The 19,205-nt window shown below is 37.0% G+C and overlaps 2 protein-coding genes across 3 annotated transcripts; both read left to right on the top strand.

Moving 5' to 3' along the window:
- Window positions 1-355: 355 nt before the first annotated feature.
- On the top strand, window positions 356-2,206 carry LOC138306606 (tripartite motif-containing protein 2-like). The gene has a single exon (XM_069247044.1). The coding sequence runs from the start codon at window positions 356-358 to the stop codon at window positions 2,204-2,206; it is 1,851 nt and encodes a 616-aa protein (XP_069103145.1).
- Window positions 2,207-4,753: 2,547 nt separating this feature from the next.
- On the top strand, window positions 4,754-16,828 carry LOC138305571 (leucine-zipper-like transcriptional regulator 1). Of its 2 annotated transcripts, none has more exons than XM_069245878.1 (6): window positions 4,754-4,931; window positions 5,923-6,203; window positions 7,274-7,649; window positions 12,763-13,016; window positions 13,893-14,253; window positions 15,948-16,828. In XM_069245878.1, the coding sequence occupies exons 2-6, from the start codon at window positions 5,947-5,949 to the stop codon at window positions 16,137-16,139; spliced, it is 1,440 nt and encodes a 479-aa protein (XP_069101979.1). In that variant the 5' UTR covers window positions 4,754-4,931; window positions 5,923-5,946; the 3' UTR covers window positions 16,140-16,828. The 2 variants fall into 2 exon arrangements, with proteins under 2 accessions (XP_069101979.1, XP_069101978.1); XM_069245877.1 differs by having other exon boundaries at window positions 4,756-4,931; window positions 5,884-6,203.
- The last annotated feature ends 2,377 nt before the right edge of the window (window positions 16,829-19,205 follow it).

Below are 19,205 nucleotides of genomic sequence, written 5' to 3'. Positions count from 1 at the left end.
AACCCAACGTGTATATTCAATGACTAGTTTGGCTCGGAAAGCACTACCATATGTATGTGATTTAAGATACCGATGAGTGAATAGTGTTAGCAAAACAGATATAGATTCATCACAACCAATTTTACAGGACAGGGATGACTTGGAAATCAGTATATAAAGACCGGGTATAATCTACAATGTGCATTCTAACTCTGAAACTATAGGCATTAAACCATTGATAGTTAATTACAACGTGTACGTACACACTGTCGAAGATCTGTGGAATAGTGGATTGTATGCTACTTCAGCAATGTGAATACATCTTTGATAGTAATAACTGTTATTTCATATTTTGAAATATAACTTGGTTGTCCAAATGGCAACCGGGAAGAGTCAATTACCGCATCGTGTGAAGGGGCAAGCGACGTGTAAACACCATCAGGAGAAACAGCTGGATTTTTACTGTGAACAGTGTGACGAGCCAGTTTGTCAGAAATGTTTTACATCAATACACAAGAGTCATCCTATCTGTGACCTTAGTGAAATCACCATTAAGAAGACGGAAGACATTAAAAACTTTATTGACAAAACAGAACGATATGATTTAGTGGAAACTGGGAAATGCATAAGCTCAATCGATTGTCTTTTCAAAGATAACGACAGTGCTTTCGAGAAACTTAGAGAAGATCTTGACCTTACTTCCAACCAGATATGTCTTTATAAAAAAGTAAAAGAGAATAACATTAAATTGATCCAGAACTACAAGCAGGACCTAGAAACGTACGAGGAGCATCTAAATAAAAACATGGATAAATGTAAGACTGCACTTCAGCGTGGTACCCATATTGACATTTACGACGTTTCTTCGGAGATCATTTCCTCAAGCATTTTACCAGTAAAGTCTGTTTTGGATACATTGTCTTCAATAACAAACATAATTTATCAAAGTTATGTGAATCTAGACATCGAGAAGTCCGCTAGCTTTAGTTTAAAACCTACATCGGCTGACCAGGATGTGTTATACGCATCTGATTGCCAGGAACAAGCTTCATCAGAACAACTACGGTCCGACAATGAGAAGACCAACACATTTATTCCCAACCAAAATGATCAAAGTCGTCTGAACTCGATCGTAAGACAAACTACAGCCTCTGCTCATGAGCTTATACCTATTGGCCAGGATGGGACAAATACATCAGCTGGCCACACTTCAACATTTCAGCGTTCAGAAGGTCAATGTCAGAAGGCAGAGACATTCATTTCCGACCAAAATGGTCAGAGTCGTCCGAAACCTTTCGGAGGAAGCACAATCACATCTGGTCCTGGTACTAAACTAGGCGACCAGGATAGATCACACACAAGCGCTGGTCAGGCACAAGCCGCTATACCACAACAAATGTCCGAAGCGAAAGAGAAGACGACGGAGACAAGTTACAAATTATTGTCAGAGACGAAATCGATAGGAGAGTGGTCCTCTTCATGTGGCGTTGTGGCCGTGTGTCCCACCAGTGATGGTAAGGTCTGGACCAGGAACTACACGAACAGGCTAGCTCTACTAGACCGGAATGACAAAGTGATTAAGAAGACCACACACAAAGCTGACATAAGAGACATGAGTCTGTCACCTTCCACGCAAAGACCATGGATTTGTGACAAGGATAACAACGTCATGGAAATGATATCGGGACCTTTCGATCTATTCACAAGGCTTGGTCTTAGATTCAAGACAAAGGACAGAGCCGAATGCATTGTTCCTTCAGCTGGTAACTACGTGATCATCGGTATGGCAAGAAACATCGCCAAATTCACCATCAAGAGGCAGGTGCTACAGAAGTCAACGGATATAAAGGGTGAGAAACCGTTGATATGTTCTCCCAGAAAAATAACAGAGTTTCCTGTCACTCAAAATGTAGCCGTTGTTGATTACAACATCAAGCGTGATGTTGGGGACAACAAAAAACGTGTTGTTGCCATGGATAAGGACTTCAGAGAACTTTTTGTTTACAATGGAAGCGTGCCCGGAGAACTAACTGTGAAGAGGGGGAGAAAGACATTCATCCCTCAAGGGTTGGTGTATGATAGGCAAGGGAATCTGATTATAGGGGACAAGTACGCAACAGCTATTTTACTCCTGAATGGAGGAGGAGATTTCCTGAGGATTATTCACTTAGATACAGACTGGCTGTGGGATATCGGGTTAGACAAACAAGATGTCCTTTGGTCATAGAAATAGAATAAAGCTACAACAGTACTTTTGTAATTGATACCAATGACAATTCACTATTGCAACGCAGGGTTAGGTGAAAAAACTTATTTATTACATGTAGACTACAGTACAGCAGGGTGTGATAGCTCTGATAAACTACCAAAGTACAGCAGGGTGTAATAGCTCTGATACATTATTAAACTACAGTACAGTAACGTGTGTGATAGCATTGGTAAAACCACTATAGTTCAGCAGGGTGTGATAGCTGTGACAAATGTATTTAACTACAGTACAGCAGGGTGTGATAGCTGTGACAAATGTATTAAACTACAGTACAGCAGGGTGTGATAGCTGTGACAAATGTATTAAACTACAGTACAGCAGGGTGTGATAGCTGTGACAAATGTATTAAACTACAGTACTGCAGGGTGTGATAGCTGTGACAAATGTATTAAACTACAGTACAGCAGGGTGTGATAGTTGTGACAAATGTATTAAACTACAGTACAGCAGGGTGTGATAGCTGTGACAAATGTATTAAACTACAGTACTGCAGGGTGTGATAGATGTGACAAATGTATTAAACTACAGTACAGCAAGATGTGATAATTGTGACAAATGTATTAAACTACAGTACAGCAGGGTGTGATAGTTGTGACAAATGTATTAAACTACAGTACAGCAGGGTGTGATAGTTGTGACAAATGTATTAAACTACAGTACAGCAGGGTGTGATACATGTAGCTGTGATAAATGTATTAAACTTAAACTGCAGTACAGCAGGGTGTGATAGATGTGATAAATGTATTTAACGACAGTACAGCAGGGTGTGATAGTTGTGACAAATGTATTAAACTACAGTACATCAGGGTGTGATAGATGTGACAAATGTATTAAACTACAATACAGCAGGGTGTGATAGTTGTGACAAATGTATTAAACTACAGTACAGCAGGGTGTGATAGTTGTGACAAATATATTAAACTACAGTACAGCAGGGTGTGATAGATGTGATAAATATATTAAACTGCAGTAAAGCAGGGTGTGATAGATGTGATAAATGTATTTAACGACAGTACAGCAGGGTGTGATAGCTGTGACAAATGTATTAAACTACAGTACAGCAGGGTGTGATAGCTGTGATAAAACTACTACAGTACAACAGGGTCTGATAGCTGTGATAAAACCACTACAGTACAACAGGATGTGATAATTGTGATAAAACTACTGCAGTACAGCAGGGTGTGATAGCTTTGATAGCCTAAATCCGTTACAGTACACACAGGGGGGGATAAGGGTAACTGCGGTTACCCATATCCAACATGTCTACGGTAAAAAAAAACACGAAAAAATCGTCCTGTCTGTTTACAGAATAATCGGATATTTTTCTTGCCTAAGTTTACTTCTTTTGTCTTCTTTTGTTGAATAAAACCTACATAATATACATGTAATAGATATGCGTCGCATTATACGTGCACACTACAATTGACTTTTCTGTTTGTATCTACATATAACCCTTGCGAAATCTTTTAGTGGAGTTATCTGAAAATCTAATTCACAAAATACTGTAGTATCAAATGCCGGATGTTATTACCCGCAGTCTTTACAGCGATTAAGTCTTTGTTCTACGTTACGCTTTCATGTGTCGGGGCGTCTCCTACAGTATAGTAATGGAGCGGAATTACAAGTCTAATTTTAATTAGATTGTATAACCTGTGCGGGTAATACACAGGAAATAAGGTTTTATTGTATCTTTCCAACACTCGATAATACATGGAATGTTTTATGATTTATTTATATTGTATTTATCTTTTATTTACAACTTATTTAAAGTACACCTGCTGGAGAGTGTTTGGTCTTTGATAAGTTTCTAAAAATTACCTTACCGCTAATTAAAAATATAAATGGCGGGGAAATTGTGGTTAAAATTTCATTCTATAAACACTGTAAAATAGGCGTGTATAAGTATGTCTAATTAACACAAAAAGTAATATGAATTCATATATTTTGTTTTTGGCGAATGCTTCATTTCAGTGGTGGGGGTAATGGTGTAAAGTAACTATTTGTATAGAGATAAATACGACATGTCAGTGGTGGATCATCTTTAATACAAATTGAAATTTCAATTCCTTAAATACACTTGCCATATTAGAAAAGAAAAGAAATAAGGTACGGAAATTCATCTACCAAAACTTATTTTACTGCAATCAGCAATAATAGAAAGCACTTTAATTAACCTATTAAATGATAGCACTTGGAACATTTTTTTATGATTTAGTTGTTAAAATGCTTATTCCATTTCTTTTAAATATAAATGGTTTTTTTCTGCTTGGGTATGAAAGAAAATAATCGATGCCGCCACATTCATCTATATAAAGTGTATATTTTCTCTAATTATCTGACACTTCAGCAATATTTACACTGTTCTATTATGATAAATTTATCAAAATCAACTCCAAATGATATGTATGAAATATAAACACACACAGACGACGCCAGGTACAAATCTACACCGCTCACATATTAACTCATTATAACCCTAGAGCATCGAACCGTAAACCTAAACCCATTCATGAAATGAAACTTAAACACCCTAGCATACAAATGTACGTCACCTGGACCATATCATGAGGCTGACGTCATTCTAACTGGAAATACCCAAAGTTTGACTTCCTGCTGTAAACACGACATATTTGTAAACACGAAGCTACAGAATGATTTATATCGCAGCAGATTGATAGGACAGGTAATACTACACAGTTCATTTAATATGTTCACTTTTTCATACAACTGTTTAATGAGTAATGAAATTAGCGGACTTATAAATACGTCAAAAGGTCGTTGAAAATCACTAACTTGCGTATTATACGCAAACTAGAGTATTATACCTCAATTTGAGTATGGATTTGTTACTATAAATAGCCTAAATCGCTGAAATCTCAACTTTTGTTTTACTTTTCAAAAAATAAAAAAATTAATGTTTTAAATGAGATTTGTGAAACGATTTGGGAAAAGTTCATTTTAAAGCATTTTTATCTATTTTTAGTAACAAAGCAATACTCCAATTGGGGATAATAATCCAGTTTGCGTATAATACGCAAGTTAGTGGTTTTCAACGAATTGGTCAATACGCATTCATGATTAGTAAACCTTCAAAGCAATTCAGTTGTATGTTAAAACCTGCATCAATGAAATTATTAAAACCTACTTAAATAAAACACGGTTAAGTCGAAGTCGACGGAACCAGACAAAATATTCGACTTGTCTAATCGTTCCACCCAACCCATCCTCGATACTTCAGGGTATACTATCACTGACGTTATGTCCACCACTGGACTATCTCATAGTAAAACTGGAGGCACCCGAACACACATTTAGTTGATCCTTTGATGTACATCGACGGAAAATGTATTACAGTACACTGTGGTTGTTTTGATGCTTGACGTCGCTCTCTATGTAGTCTTCAAAGGAAGTCTTTGCAAGTCTGTGGTTGGTCAGTGTTTCTCCCTCTTGAACTGCCTTCAGTGTTTCTATGAGATAATCCAGGGGTGGATATAACGTCAATGATAGTAACCCCTGGAATAGCGAGGATGGACACAATTGTGAATGGACTATAAAATATATATTTCACTTGAGTTGCCTTCCATGATGATTGCATATAAAATGTGTATATAAATAGCATATCAGATACATTGCAGATAATACATTGATAAAACTTGTGTCCAATTTGAGCGAAGTAAAAGATGCGTCAGAATTAGGTAATGGCGACTAGCTCTCCGTCTGTACTCTGGCATGGTAAGAAAAGCATCGTGGAGAGTCTGGAATCACTCTTCATATCTGGGACTAGCTGTGACATAACCTTCATAGTCGGGGACAAGCGAACACGAATAGATGCACACAAGTTCATCCTGGTCTGTAGAAGTCCAGTGTTCTCTGTGATGTTTGAGGGACCTTTGGCAGAGAAAGATGCAGTTGTCATACCAGATATACCTGCAGCAATTTTCCACATATTTTTAAGGTAAGTTATGTGGGGTTTTTTAACAAAAATAATTCTAGATAAGGGAGTTCCATTCGAGTAGTGACAGGTCGGCACACATAAACCTTTCACTTCCTGGCTTGGATGTTTTACTATCTATGTAATAGACACGTGTTGGGTTTGCTTGATAACCGTTTGAAGTATTATAAATTTTCAAAATCGTTGTGAGTACTGTGGTTGACTTGAAGGCGACGTCCCAAACAATTATGTACTATACTATTCAGATCTTCATTCCTCTGTTTCCCTATCCTTGATACACCAGGGGTTACCATCACTGACGTTATATCCACCCCTGGACTATCTCATAGTAAAACTGGAGGCAATAGAACAGAGCAGGCACTTTCTTCCTCTGATGTAATACACAAGAATGATTGGTCAGATTTTTCCTCTTGAACTGCCTTCAGTTTGAGGGGTACATAACGACATAACAGTAACACTTCGAGTATTGAGGTGCTGTTTCCCGAAACTCGTTATTAGATATACCCCTATTTTTTATAATACTCATTTCTTACACAGACTTAGGAAAATCGATTTTGCGATATATTGCTAATGTAATGACTGTTAAAGTCACAATATTGAGTACTTTACGTCTGTGTCCTCGGACCATCATTATCCGTTATTTATATCTAGTAATTATAGTCAACAACCATTTCTAATACAAAATTATACCAAATATAAGTATCCATGGTTGAATAATGGCCTAATCAGCCCTTCACCTCTCTCTCTGTTTTCGGTCGATGTTTGAATATCATAATTTCACACGTTGGAAAATTTGCCCGTGATCAATATTTCAGATTTAATTTGGTCAGTGTAACCAACATGTTGACCGAATAAAAGTTAAATGATGGGACTAATTTGCTTACCACGTAACACCTAATAACATTTTGTGCGGGACTTCTGTTTCTATTGTTGATGGAATGACGTCAAAAGATTATTTCCTGCGTTTATGTCATTTCAGCGGCAAAATTACATAGAGTTACGTTTCATCAGCACTGGAGATTATAGTTCCGCACAAACGTTATCGTGAATAATTATTGGTTATTACATTACAGATACCTCTACACAGACTGTATCCGACTGACTTTAGAAAACGCAGCACCTCTACTCGATTTGTCAAGGAAGTACTGGTTGGATATCCTGGCTACAAAATGTGAAACATATCTTTTGGAAAGAGTCTCTTCTACAAATGCACATGAAATGCTAGAACAAGCGATCATCTTTGTTATAGATTCAGTCCGAATGAAATGTCTGAAGATACTCGAATATGACTTTATACACGAAAATGAACCTCTTGACCTTGATAATGAATTTTACCCCAATACATCAAAGATATTTATGGAATATCGCAATATGGCTGAGAAGACATGTGATAAATATCGGGCTCTCCTGATGTGGTTAAAAGGCGAAAACGACCTTAACAGTAAAAAGGTAATGTATTTGTAGCCTTTGGACTTTTCAACAACAAAAAACTGGTTGTGGTAATAAGTTTAACTATTTAATACTGTATGTATCTTGCTTGTCACAAGGATGTTCATAGGATTGAAAAAAATGTTATCATCTACTGATGTAAAAAGATGCTATTATGGTTCATGAAATTTGTTTCTGATTACCTTACACAACCCTTATTTTTTAAGAAATTTCTAATATCACAAGAAGAGGTAGTGTAGCATATATGTATTTACTGCATACTGCAACCCTGCTAGCGCGCGTTCACCAGTTGGCATTCACCCTACCATAACTGCCAACTGAATGTAGTTCATTGCTTAAATGATAAGTATTTCAGCTATAAAACAGACTATATTTTATATTTTATATAAATCAGACTATATTAGTTTATATTAACGGCAAGGGCTGATAACTCTCTGTAATTTGCAAATACAGAATATTACAATGTATTTCACTGTGTGGATGCCTGTATGTTTGGGAGGCTGTGGTATATTCGTCATTTGTCTCCATCTGCAGGGGCGTAGGAAGCGGGGGGGGGGCAGGGGGGCAGGACGGGGGGGGGGGGCAAATATGTCTTTTTGCCCCCCCCCCCCCCATTTTCGCCGACTGAAATTTTCTAAAAAAGCCTATTTGAAAGAAAAAAGTGTCCTCCTGCACATTTTTCGTACTTCATCCTAGAAAATTTTCCGCTGCGCGGCGCATTTCCTAAAAGGTTAAAGCACATAATAGGCCATGGGCTAGGAGAGTCCCACATGCACCCCCCCTCCCCCAAACCTCCGAACCAATATTTTTCTGAACCTTTATGACCCACTGATCACAAATCCAAATGTTAACATTGCATAAGTTGGGATGAACTTCCGGTTATGACGTCATCAAGATGGCCGCCATCTCGAATTTCACTAAAAATTGAAAAATAGTCATAACATTAACATTTTTCATCCGAAGTAGACAAATTAGGTATCAAAATGACCACAATAGAACAACAAATACATATCAGGACCAAATTTTTTTTTCATATTTTGTTTGACGCAGCAAAAATGTTTCCCAACAACAATCTATTATTTCTAATAAGTTTTTTGACCTTTTATCAATCAGTTTAAACAACAACAACAACAAAAACCAATGTTAACATGGTATAGGTTCCGGTTATGACGTCATCAAGATGGCCACCATCTCGAATTTCACTAAAAAATGAAGAATAGTCATAACACTAATATTTTTCAACTAAAGTAGACAAATGTGGTATCAAAATGACCACAATAGAACGAAAAATACATATCAGGACCAAATAATCCAATATGTGTAGTGATTTGTACGGAAGAAATAAAAAAATAAGCTTTTAAGCTCAAAAATGGTGATTTTTCAGCAAATTTTTCATACTTCGCTCGACGCAGCAGAAATGTTTCCCAACAACAAATTATTACTCGTAATCAGTTATTTAAACTCCTATCAAACAGTAAAAACAAAAACAACAACAATAATATATAGAAACGCAAAAAAAGAATTATTGTTATACCCTCAATTTTGTAGATTAGCAGCGTCTCAAAAATAACACAACACCTACTGATAGCGTAACAAATGTAACCTAAGCTAAGCCTGTGTTTCCGTTAATATCATTAACAGTTCCCAAAGCGTTTGTGTCTTTGAAAATGAGCACATTCATTGTTTATTTCCTATGCATAGCATAAGCAAAATGTTATATGGTTACTACAATGTCACTAATATGTCTTTCACTGGTTCTCAATGATAACCATTATCATTGTGCGTGCTTTCTCGCCTCACTGACCTATCCACTGAAGAGACTCGGCATATCTGGTAGCTGGTACATGCAATCCAAATCAGAGTACTCGAGATATCAGTATCCAATTCGTCGAAAGCCAGATCGACGTCTTCGATGTCGATGAGCTCATGTGACACTGCATTACCAGTGTTGTTCTAGCCTTTTATAACCCATCCATGACCAGAGTTCATATCAGGAACAAAAGGTTCAGGGATGTGGGATCTCTTTCAGATTCTAACATATCGTACGTATATGCTGTATCAGACTTCTCCGGCATAATGGAAATTACACCAGATGCACATTCTTCCAATGGTGGAATTGGTTCTCTTTAGCACATAACTCCACAATTCGTATGAAGTACTATTCATCAATCTTGTGGACCCTCGTGCAACCATAAATGGCACAGGTGATATCATCGAGGTCATTAATGAGGGCATAAATGTTAAATGTTTTTCATTGGTCTAACTTTTCCCACTCCCTTGAAGGTGCTGGTTGTGTCACATCTGGTGTATGCGCAAAGAGACCATTGAAGACTCACCAGTAAAAAGCTGTCTAAAGTGCTTTCCAGACTTGGCAAAAAGTGAAACTTCACTGCAGACCTCATTTATGACCTCAAAGAATCCACCTGTGCCACCTATGGTCACTGAGGTTCACAAGAATGAGGCATTGTGCTTCATACGAATTAAGGAGAACCAACTCAACCCTCCGCAGAATGTTGATCTGGTGTCTTTTCCATCATGCCGGGGAAGTCTGGAACATCATATACCATATGTGAATCTAGGTGAAACTAGGTTGGAAACAGGAAGAGCTCCCACATCCCCGAAGCCGATGTTTCTGATCTTAACTCTGACCATGGACAGTTGACAAGTTAGAACCACGATGGTAACCCGGTAATGTAATGTCACATCAGGTCACCGAGGTCGAAGACGACACTCTGGCGAGAAAGCACGCAGAACGAAAATGATTAGCATCAAGAACTAGTGAAAGAAATTTGTGACACTGTAGTAACCATCTTATATTTCCTTGCGTTATACACAGGAAATAAACAATGGATGTGCTCATTCTAAAAGACACAATATGTTTCGAAAAGTGTCATGGTATTTACGGAACTTTAATTTGATACCCTATAGCTATTAGTTAGCGTTTTGCTGTAATAATTCAGTTTGAGAGGCTACTAGTCTACAAAATTTCGAACATGAAAATGGATTATTTTGAAGTCCCACTTAGATATTCAGCCAACTTTAAATTCAAATTTGTTAAGATATAAATCGTCAATAGCCAATGTTATATTCAGGAAATTCCAAGACACCAGGAAACTGTAGTGTTAGCGGTTTGGAAAAAATAACAATCATATGCCGCATCCGGTGATGTTTTGTAAACCAAATGATGGTATAACAATTCTCTTTTGCATTTCTATATATTTTTGTTGTTGTTGTTTTAACAGATTGATAAGAGGTCAAATAACTGATTGTGAATAATAATTTGTTGTTGGGAAACAATTTTGCTGCGTCAAGCCAAATATGAAAAAATGCTGAAAAATTACCATTTTTGAGCTTAAAATATTATTTTTTTCATTTCCTGCGTTCAAATCACTACATATATTGGATTATTTGGTCCTGACTTGTATTTGTTGTTCTATTGTGGTCATTTTGATACCTCATTTGTCTACTTCAGTTGAAAAATGTCAATGTTATGACTATTTTTCATTTTTCAGTGAAATTCGAGATGGTGGCCATCTTGATGACGTCATAACCGGAACTTATACGATGTTAACTTTGGTTTTTGTTGCTTAAAATGGTTGATAAATTGTCAAAAAACTTATTAGAAATAATAGTTTGTTGTTGGGAAACAATTTTGCTGCGTCAAGCCAAATATGAAAAAATGCTGAAAAATTACCATTTTTGGGCTTAATTTTTTTTTCATTTCCTGCGTTCAAATCACTACATATATTGGATTATTTGGTCCTGACTTGTATTTGTTGTTCTATTGTGGTCATTTTGATACCTCATTTGTCTACTTCAGTTGAAAAATGTCAATGTTATGACTATTTTTCATTTTTCAGTGAAATTCGAGATGGTGGCCATCTTGATGACGTCGTAACCGGAACTTATAAGATGGTTACATTGGTTTTGGTTGTTTTTGTTCCTTAAACTGATTGACAAGTGGTCAAAAACTTATGCAATGTTAACATTTGCATTTGTGATCATGAAATTCGAGATGGCGGCCATCTTGATGACGTCATAACCGAAGTTCATCCCAACTTATGCAATGTTAACATTTGCATTTGTGATCAGTGGGTCATAAGGGTTCAGAAAAATATTGGTTCGGAGGGGGGGGGGGGGGGGGGTGCATTTGGGACTCTCCTAGCCCATGGCCTATAATGTCAAACCTTAAATTGTAAAAATACAATACACACAAACTAGACTAAAAATGTCCATCAAGGGATTCTATGTACTACTTAAAAAATGTCTCTTAAAAGATCAATTTGTTTATATGTCTTAGCGAGACAATTAATTCATTTTTTTCTGTTACACAACAATGTGCCGATGGTGTGAAGCCGGTATATTCAGATCGAGTAGGGTTCCATAATGTTATGACGACACAATTATCATTTCTAAATGCAGGTAGCTTTAAATCGAAAAATTACCATGTTAAGAACGCTTTATAATCATTAAACTTTATCGTAAAACTCATCTCAGCCAATCTAAATCGTAATTTTTTTCCCGGGGGAGACCCCCGGACCCCCCTAACACCAAATTCTCGCGCCTTTGGGCGCTCGCAAATTCATCAAAATGCATCGTAAAACTCATCTAAGCCATTCTAAATTGTAATTTTTCCCGGGGGAGACCCCCGGACCCCCAAACACCAAATTTCTCGCGCTTTCGGTCGATCGCAAAATTATCAAAATACATAAAACTCATCCCGGGGGTCACCCTCAGACCCCTAATAAAACACCAAAATCTTGCGCCTTCGACGCTCACACGCTAATTTGGCCAATTTGCGTATTCGTTAATTTCCTTTTAGCACTGTCTATAAATGTGTACAAGGATTATTAAATTTAGTGATATATGAAAAATGTATATAAAGCATATATTATATGGTTAGGAGTTGAATTAATCTCCTCCTGTAGGTGTGGCGGGGGGGGGGGGGGGGTTACAAAATATTGAGGACCTTTGCCCCCCCTCCCCCCCATGACGTTTCATCTTCCTACGCCACTGATCTGTAAAATAATCTTAAGAAAGACGAAATATTGTATATAGTGTAGCATGTAGCAGTTTGTATTTAATAGATGTTTATTTTTTTTTGTTTATCTAGGTGGTACCATTCTGTAAAGACAGTACAGATGGGAAGAAGTCATTGTTGGAATGTCTGGGAGAAATGTTCAAATGCAGTACTAGGAGTGACGTCATATTCGTTGTGGGAGAAAAAATGAAACGAATCCACGCGCATCGTTTAATTCTTATCAGCAGAAGTCCCGTGTTCTATGCTATGTTTGAGGGTCATTTAGCAGCCAAAGGGGAGATAATCCTTTCAGAGACCTCTGCGAAATCCTTCCACTTATTTCTTAGGTGACGTTGTATTTCTTTTCTTCATTTCCTGATATCTTTTCATATGAAATATATAACATAAGAAAATGTAATAGAATATGATATGTATTTTCCTATCGATGATTCATTTCGAGCAGTGAGAAGTAAACTTTATTGTATAATCAATAAGTTAGCAAAAAAGAAGACTACATATTTGTGTTTCCCTATTCCAAGACACAAACGGAACATACCACAGTCTCGCAATGCACAAACACCACAAGCACGCCTGCATTTTCAGGTACACAGAAGATTGTCCATAGATGACAGGGACAGTTGCTAAAACAGTTGATGTTCTAAACAAATGTCAGTGAATTTTTCATAACAACGTACCTGATTTAGTTTTTTGCAAAATTTGAATAACTTTATGACACGAAAATTGGAGAAAAAATCATCAAAAATTGTTCGTTGATAGGTTTTATAACACAAACATGATTTAACGAATGCATCAAAAGTGATTTCGTTTTTACAGAGTCATCTATTTATAAATCAGACACATTGTTCGTCTACCGACATTAGTATATTTTATTCATAACCCAAAATATATTGAGAATAATGTTTATAATTTAATTCAAATAACTCACTCGGGTACTAATTAGGTGTAAATTTTCCCAATTTTACTTACCTTAGCAATAAAACAGATTGAGTTTTGGCGCAGTGATATCTTATCCAATAATTCAGTTTGGACAATGACTGTACCGCTTTTAAAATTCCCCGCGAAACAGTTTGGTATTTATGACGTCATAATACTTGAAGTACGATTCTTTCGGTCTATGGAAAAATAACCTCAAAGATCTAATCAATAGGAATGAGTGTAACATATATGAAATTTAATTATAGACTTATCCTATTTTACTCCAGGTATCTATATACAGACGAGTTCCGCCTCAGGCCCAAGGAAGCAGTGGCAGTGTACGACATTGCTCGGATGTTCTGTGTAGACCGGTACTATAGTGATATGACCAGAAACATAACACTCCATAATGTATGTAGATACCTGGAACAGGCCCACACCTTCAGGAGCGCAAGACTACAAGCCAGGTGTTTCAAGTGGTTTGTAAAAAATCCTATTGATGTCATTTTGACCCCAGCATTTGGTGACCTTTGTTCGAGCTGTATGATCAGTTTGGTCGAGGCCGACATCTTCTGGGTTAGCGAAGAAGTCGTGTGTGAGGCGATCGTTTTCTGGGCGGAGAAAGAGTGTGAACGGCTTGGATTGAAGGTGAATGCATGGCGAATAATCCTTCATTTATTTCTCGCCTTTGACGATTGGCAAGGAAGACGAGACTACGATGATAGTGTTTCAGCGGAAGTGGCGACGGTGGCGCCACCATTTGCATTTCCGGGGGTGGTGGGCCGGTGACGGTAGCGTCACCATTTATCTACGTTCACATTCAATAACATAGTTAATCACATACGATTTAGCTGAAACTAAGTCAGGTTGCTCTTTGTCAAAGTCCGCGTACAGGGAATCCATGGGGCTCATTCACGTACCACGTGATACCCGAAAACGTATGTGCGGGACTTTTGTTTCTATTGGTGATGGAATGACGTAAAAAAAATACGAAAATGAGTGAAACTGTGATCAGTTTCGCTCATTTTCGTTGGGTTTTTTTTAACGTCATTTCATTTTAAACAAAATAAACAAAATTTATCCTTGGCAGACGATCACAAGATATCGATTTATCAGACAAAACTGGGTAGAAATGATGAAATAGATTTCAAAATTGATACCAAAATGTATGCAAAAATTGATGAACATTTATAAAAGAGAGTCACGAATTAAAGAAACAAACCAGAATATGAACAATCAGTAAATCAGACAACGTAGCAACGTTGCTCGAGTTTATAAATATTAACGTTCAATTGTTTCACATGAATTAATTCTGCACTGCATTATTCTTCTTCTGTTTTTTTGCTCTTGTAATCTCATAAAAATGAGGAAATAAAGAATACCTATTTATCTATCCCGCGCCAACGTCATTTCAGCTGGAAGATTACAAAGAGAAAAGAGTGACGAAAATGCTTTGCCCGATTTTAGTGTTATGGGGGTGTAACGAAAATGCTTTGCCCGATTTTAGTGTTATGGGGGTGTGACGAAAATGCTTTGCCAGATTCTAGTGTTATGGGGGTGTGACGAAAATGCTTTGCCCGATTTTAGTGTTATGGGGGTGAGACAAAAATGCTTTGCCAGATTCTAGTGTTATGGGGGTGTGACGAAAATACTTTGCCCGATTCTAGTGTTATGGGGGTGTGACGAAAATGCTTTGCCCGATTTTAGTGTTATGGGGGTGAGACAAAAATGCTTTGCCAGATTCTAGTGTTATGGGGGTGTGACGAAAATACTTTGCCCGATTCTAGTGTTATGGGGGTGTGACGAAAATGCTTTGCCCGATTCTAGTGTTATGGGGGTGATCGAATTTGTTAGAATTCTTCTTTGTGATAAAGTTAATTCAAATACATTCTTACTTAGACTTGGTCGAGGTCTTGTCACACTCTCGATTCTGCACGGAGAAAACCATATGAAAAAATGATTAGTATGTATATATTAGTATGTAAAACGGAATAGGTTCGAAAGAAATAATCACGCGTAATGTATAAGTATTGCAGCGTTATATTTTACTATTGCATGTAAGTATGTATGGATTGCATTGTCAAGTGAGCGTTACGTCATATTTATTCATTGATCTATAAAAAAATGAATTTCGAACGCAAACTTATTACCTAGCATACCTTTTCGCGAGAGCAACTAACTAAGGTAATATGTGAAACAAAAATTGGAATAAGCGTTCACCTTGTGTCCGATTCCATTTGTAATTTTATTTTGCAAATACAAATGTAGTGTATGTTTAAATCAAATCCGAGCACACAATGCTGAGATTGATATAAGAAAGTGATGAATACTTCTTTTTTCAGTTGACACATGTGAACCAAAGAAAGATTCTCGGGGATCTGGCCGATCGTATCCCATTCCCAGTAATGGATAACTATGTATTTGACAAATCTAAAGGAAGTCCGGGACGAAATAGACGGTGGGCTTTCTACAATGTACCTTGCTTAGTTAACAATACAATGACGACATATCGGACACAAAACGAGACAAAATGAACAGTGATTACAACAAAGGCCTTGTTTATTTGTTAATGTGTTTGATAAATTCGGAGTACCCGGAGAAAACTCTTTACCCAACGGGAATGTGTGTATGTTGCCGCGAAGACCGCACAACCGCGACAACCTCTCATGTTTGGATATGTGTAAAAGTTTAGTACATATTTGAATAACAATGATATAAATTGAGAACTTATTTGGCAAACAATCAAATAGGCAATAGCAGATATAAAATAGTAAACAAAAATAAAGAAGGAATTCGGCCAAAGTACTAGTGCTTCGTATTAAGTCGGGTTATCGTATCAAGTAAGTTCCACTGTACAATACTCGAAAATGAGGTATGATTTAATAGAATGAGAGATATGTGTAAAAGGAGAGAAAAAAATGATGTAAAACTTTTCTATGACTAATTATCATTATTGAAATATGTGCCAATATATGTTGAATGAAAGATGTGTATGTGATCAAATGGTGACATGAATTATAGAAAAAATGATGTAAATAGATAACCAAGGACGGATAGAACCTTATAAAAACGATAAGTATTGTATGAGAGAAGAGTAAGCAAAAGAAAGATAATCATGTACAACAAGTTGTTTGTATGTAAAATGTTTAGATTATAAAATTTGAAAAAAGAGTAAAACAGTTAATGTTACAATGAGAAAATAAAGGTATTTCTGAGTGTTATAGCCTTTTCTGAGGTGTTACCATCTGTCTCCATAGTGATACCAAGACTAAATGTGGTGTTACTGTTGTATCTCCATAGTGATACCAAGACTAAATGTGGTATTACTGTTGTATCTCCATAGTGATACCAAGACTAAATGTGGTGTTACTGTTGTATCTCCATGGTGATACCAAGACTAAATGTGGTATTACTGTTGTATCTCCATAGTGATACCAAGACTAAATGTGGTGTTACTGTTGTATCTCCATAGTGATACCAAGACTAAATGTGGTATTACTGTTGTATCTCCATAGTGATACCAAGACTAAATGTGGTGTTACTGTTGTATCTCCATAGTGATACCAAGACTAAATGTGGTGTTACTGTTGTATCTCCATAGTGATACCAAGACTAAATGTGGTGTTACTGTTGTATCTCCATAGTGATACCAAGACTAAATGTGGTGTTACTGTTGTATCTCCATGGTGATACCAAGACTAAATGTGGTGTTACTGTTGTATCTCCATAGTGATACCAAGACTAAATGTGGTATTACTGTTGTATCTCCATAGTGATACCAAGACTAAATGTGGTGTTACTGTTGTATCTCCATAGTGATACCAAGACTAAATGTGGTGTTTACTGTTGTATCTCTCCATATGTGATACAGGGGGGGGGGGGGGGGGGGGGGGGGGGGTGATCTGGGGTGCCAAGACTAAATGTGGTGTTACTGTTGCTTCTCCATTTGTGATACCAAGACTAAATGTGGTGTTACTGTTGTATCTCCATAGTGATACCAAGACTAAATGTGGTGTTACTGTTGTATCTCCATAGTGATACCAAGACTAAATGTGGTGTTACTGTTGTATCTCCATAGTGATACCAAGACTAAATGTGGTATTACTGTTGTATCTCCATAGTGATACCAAGACTAAATGTGGTGTTACTGTTGTATCTCCATAGTGATACCAAGACTAAATGTGGTATTACTGTTGTATCTCCATAGTGATACCAAGACTAAATGTGGTATTACTGTTGTATCTCCATAGTGATACCAAAGACTAAATGTGGTATTACTGTTGTATCTCCATAGTGATACCAAGACTAAATGTGGTAATTACTGTTGTATCTCCATAGTGATACCAAGACTAAATGTGGTATTACTGTTGTATCTCCATAGTGATACCAAGACTAAATGTGGTATTACTGTGTGTATCTCCATAGTGATACCAAGACTAAATGTGGTATTACTGTTGTATCTCCATAGTGATACCAAGACTAAATGTGGTATTACTGTTGTATCTCCATAGTGATACCAAGACTAAATGTGGTGTTACTGTTGTATCTCCATAGTGATACCAAGACTAAATGTGGTGTTACCATGTATCTCCATAGTGATACCAAGACTAAATGTGGTATTACTGTTGTATCTCCATAGTGATACCAAGACTAAATGTGGTGTTACTGTTGTATCTCCATAGTGATACCAAGACTAAATGTGGTGTTACCATGTATCTCCATAGTGATACCAAGACTAAATGTGGTGTTACTGTTGTATCTCCATAGTGATACCAAGACTAAATGTGGTGTTACCATGTATCTCCATAGTGATACCAAGACTAAATGTGGTATTACTGTTGTATCTCCATAGTGATACCAAGACTAAATGTGGTGTTACTGTTGTATCTCCATAGTGATACCAAGACTAAATGTGGTGTTACTGTTGTATCTCCATAGTGATACCAAGACTAAATGTGGTGTTACTGTTGTATCTCCATAGTGATACCAAGACTAAATGTGGTGTTACTGTTGTTTCTCCATAGTGATACCAAGACTAAATGTGGTGTTACTGTTGTATCTCCATAGTGATACCAAGACTAAATGTGGTGTTACCATGTATCTCCATAGTGATACCAAGACTAAATGTGGTGTTACCATGTATCTCCATAGTGATACCAAGACTAAATGTGGTGTTACTGTTGTATCTCCATAGTGATACCAAGACTAAATGTGGTGTTACTGTTGTATCTCCATAGTGATACCAAGACTAAATGTGGTATTACTGTTGTATCTCCATAGTGATACCAAGACTAAATGTGGTGTTACTGTTGTATCTCCATGGTGATACCAAGACTAAATATGGTGTTACTGTTGTATCTCCATAGTGATACCAAGACTAAATGTGGTATTACTGTTGTATCTCCATAGTGATACCAAGACTAAATGTGGTGTTACTGTTGTATCTCCATAGTGATACCAAGACTAAATGTGGTATTACTGTTGTATCTCCATAGTGATACCAAGACTAAATGTGGTGTTACCATGTATCTCCATAGTGATACCAAGACTAAATGTGGTATTACTTATTGTATCTCCATAGTGATACCAAGACTAAATGT

The sequence above is a fragment of the Argopecten irradians genome, chromosome 13 (assembly GCF_041381155.1).
Source record: "Argopecten irradians isolate NY chromosome 13, Ai_NY, whole genome shotgun sequence".
Classification (NCBI taxonomy): domain Eukaryota; kingdom Metazoa; phylum Mollusca; class Bivalvia; order Pectinida; family Pectinidae; genus Argopecten; species Argopecten irradians.
This window is presented reverse-complemented; position numbering and strand designations above follow the sequence as displayed.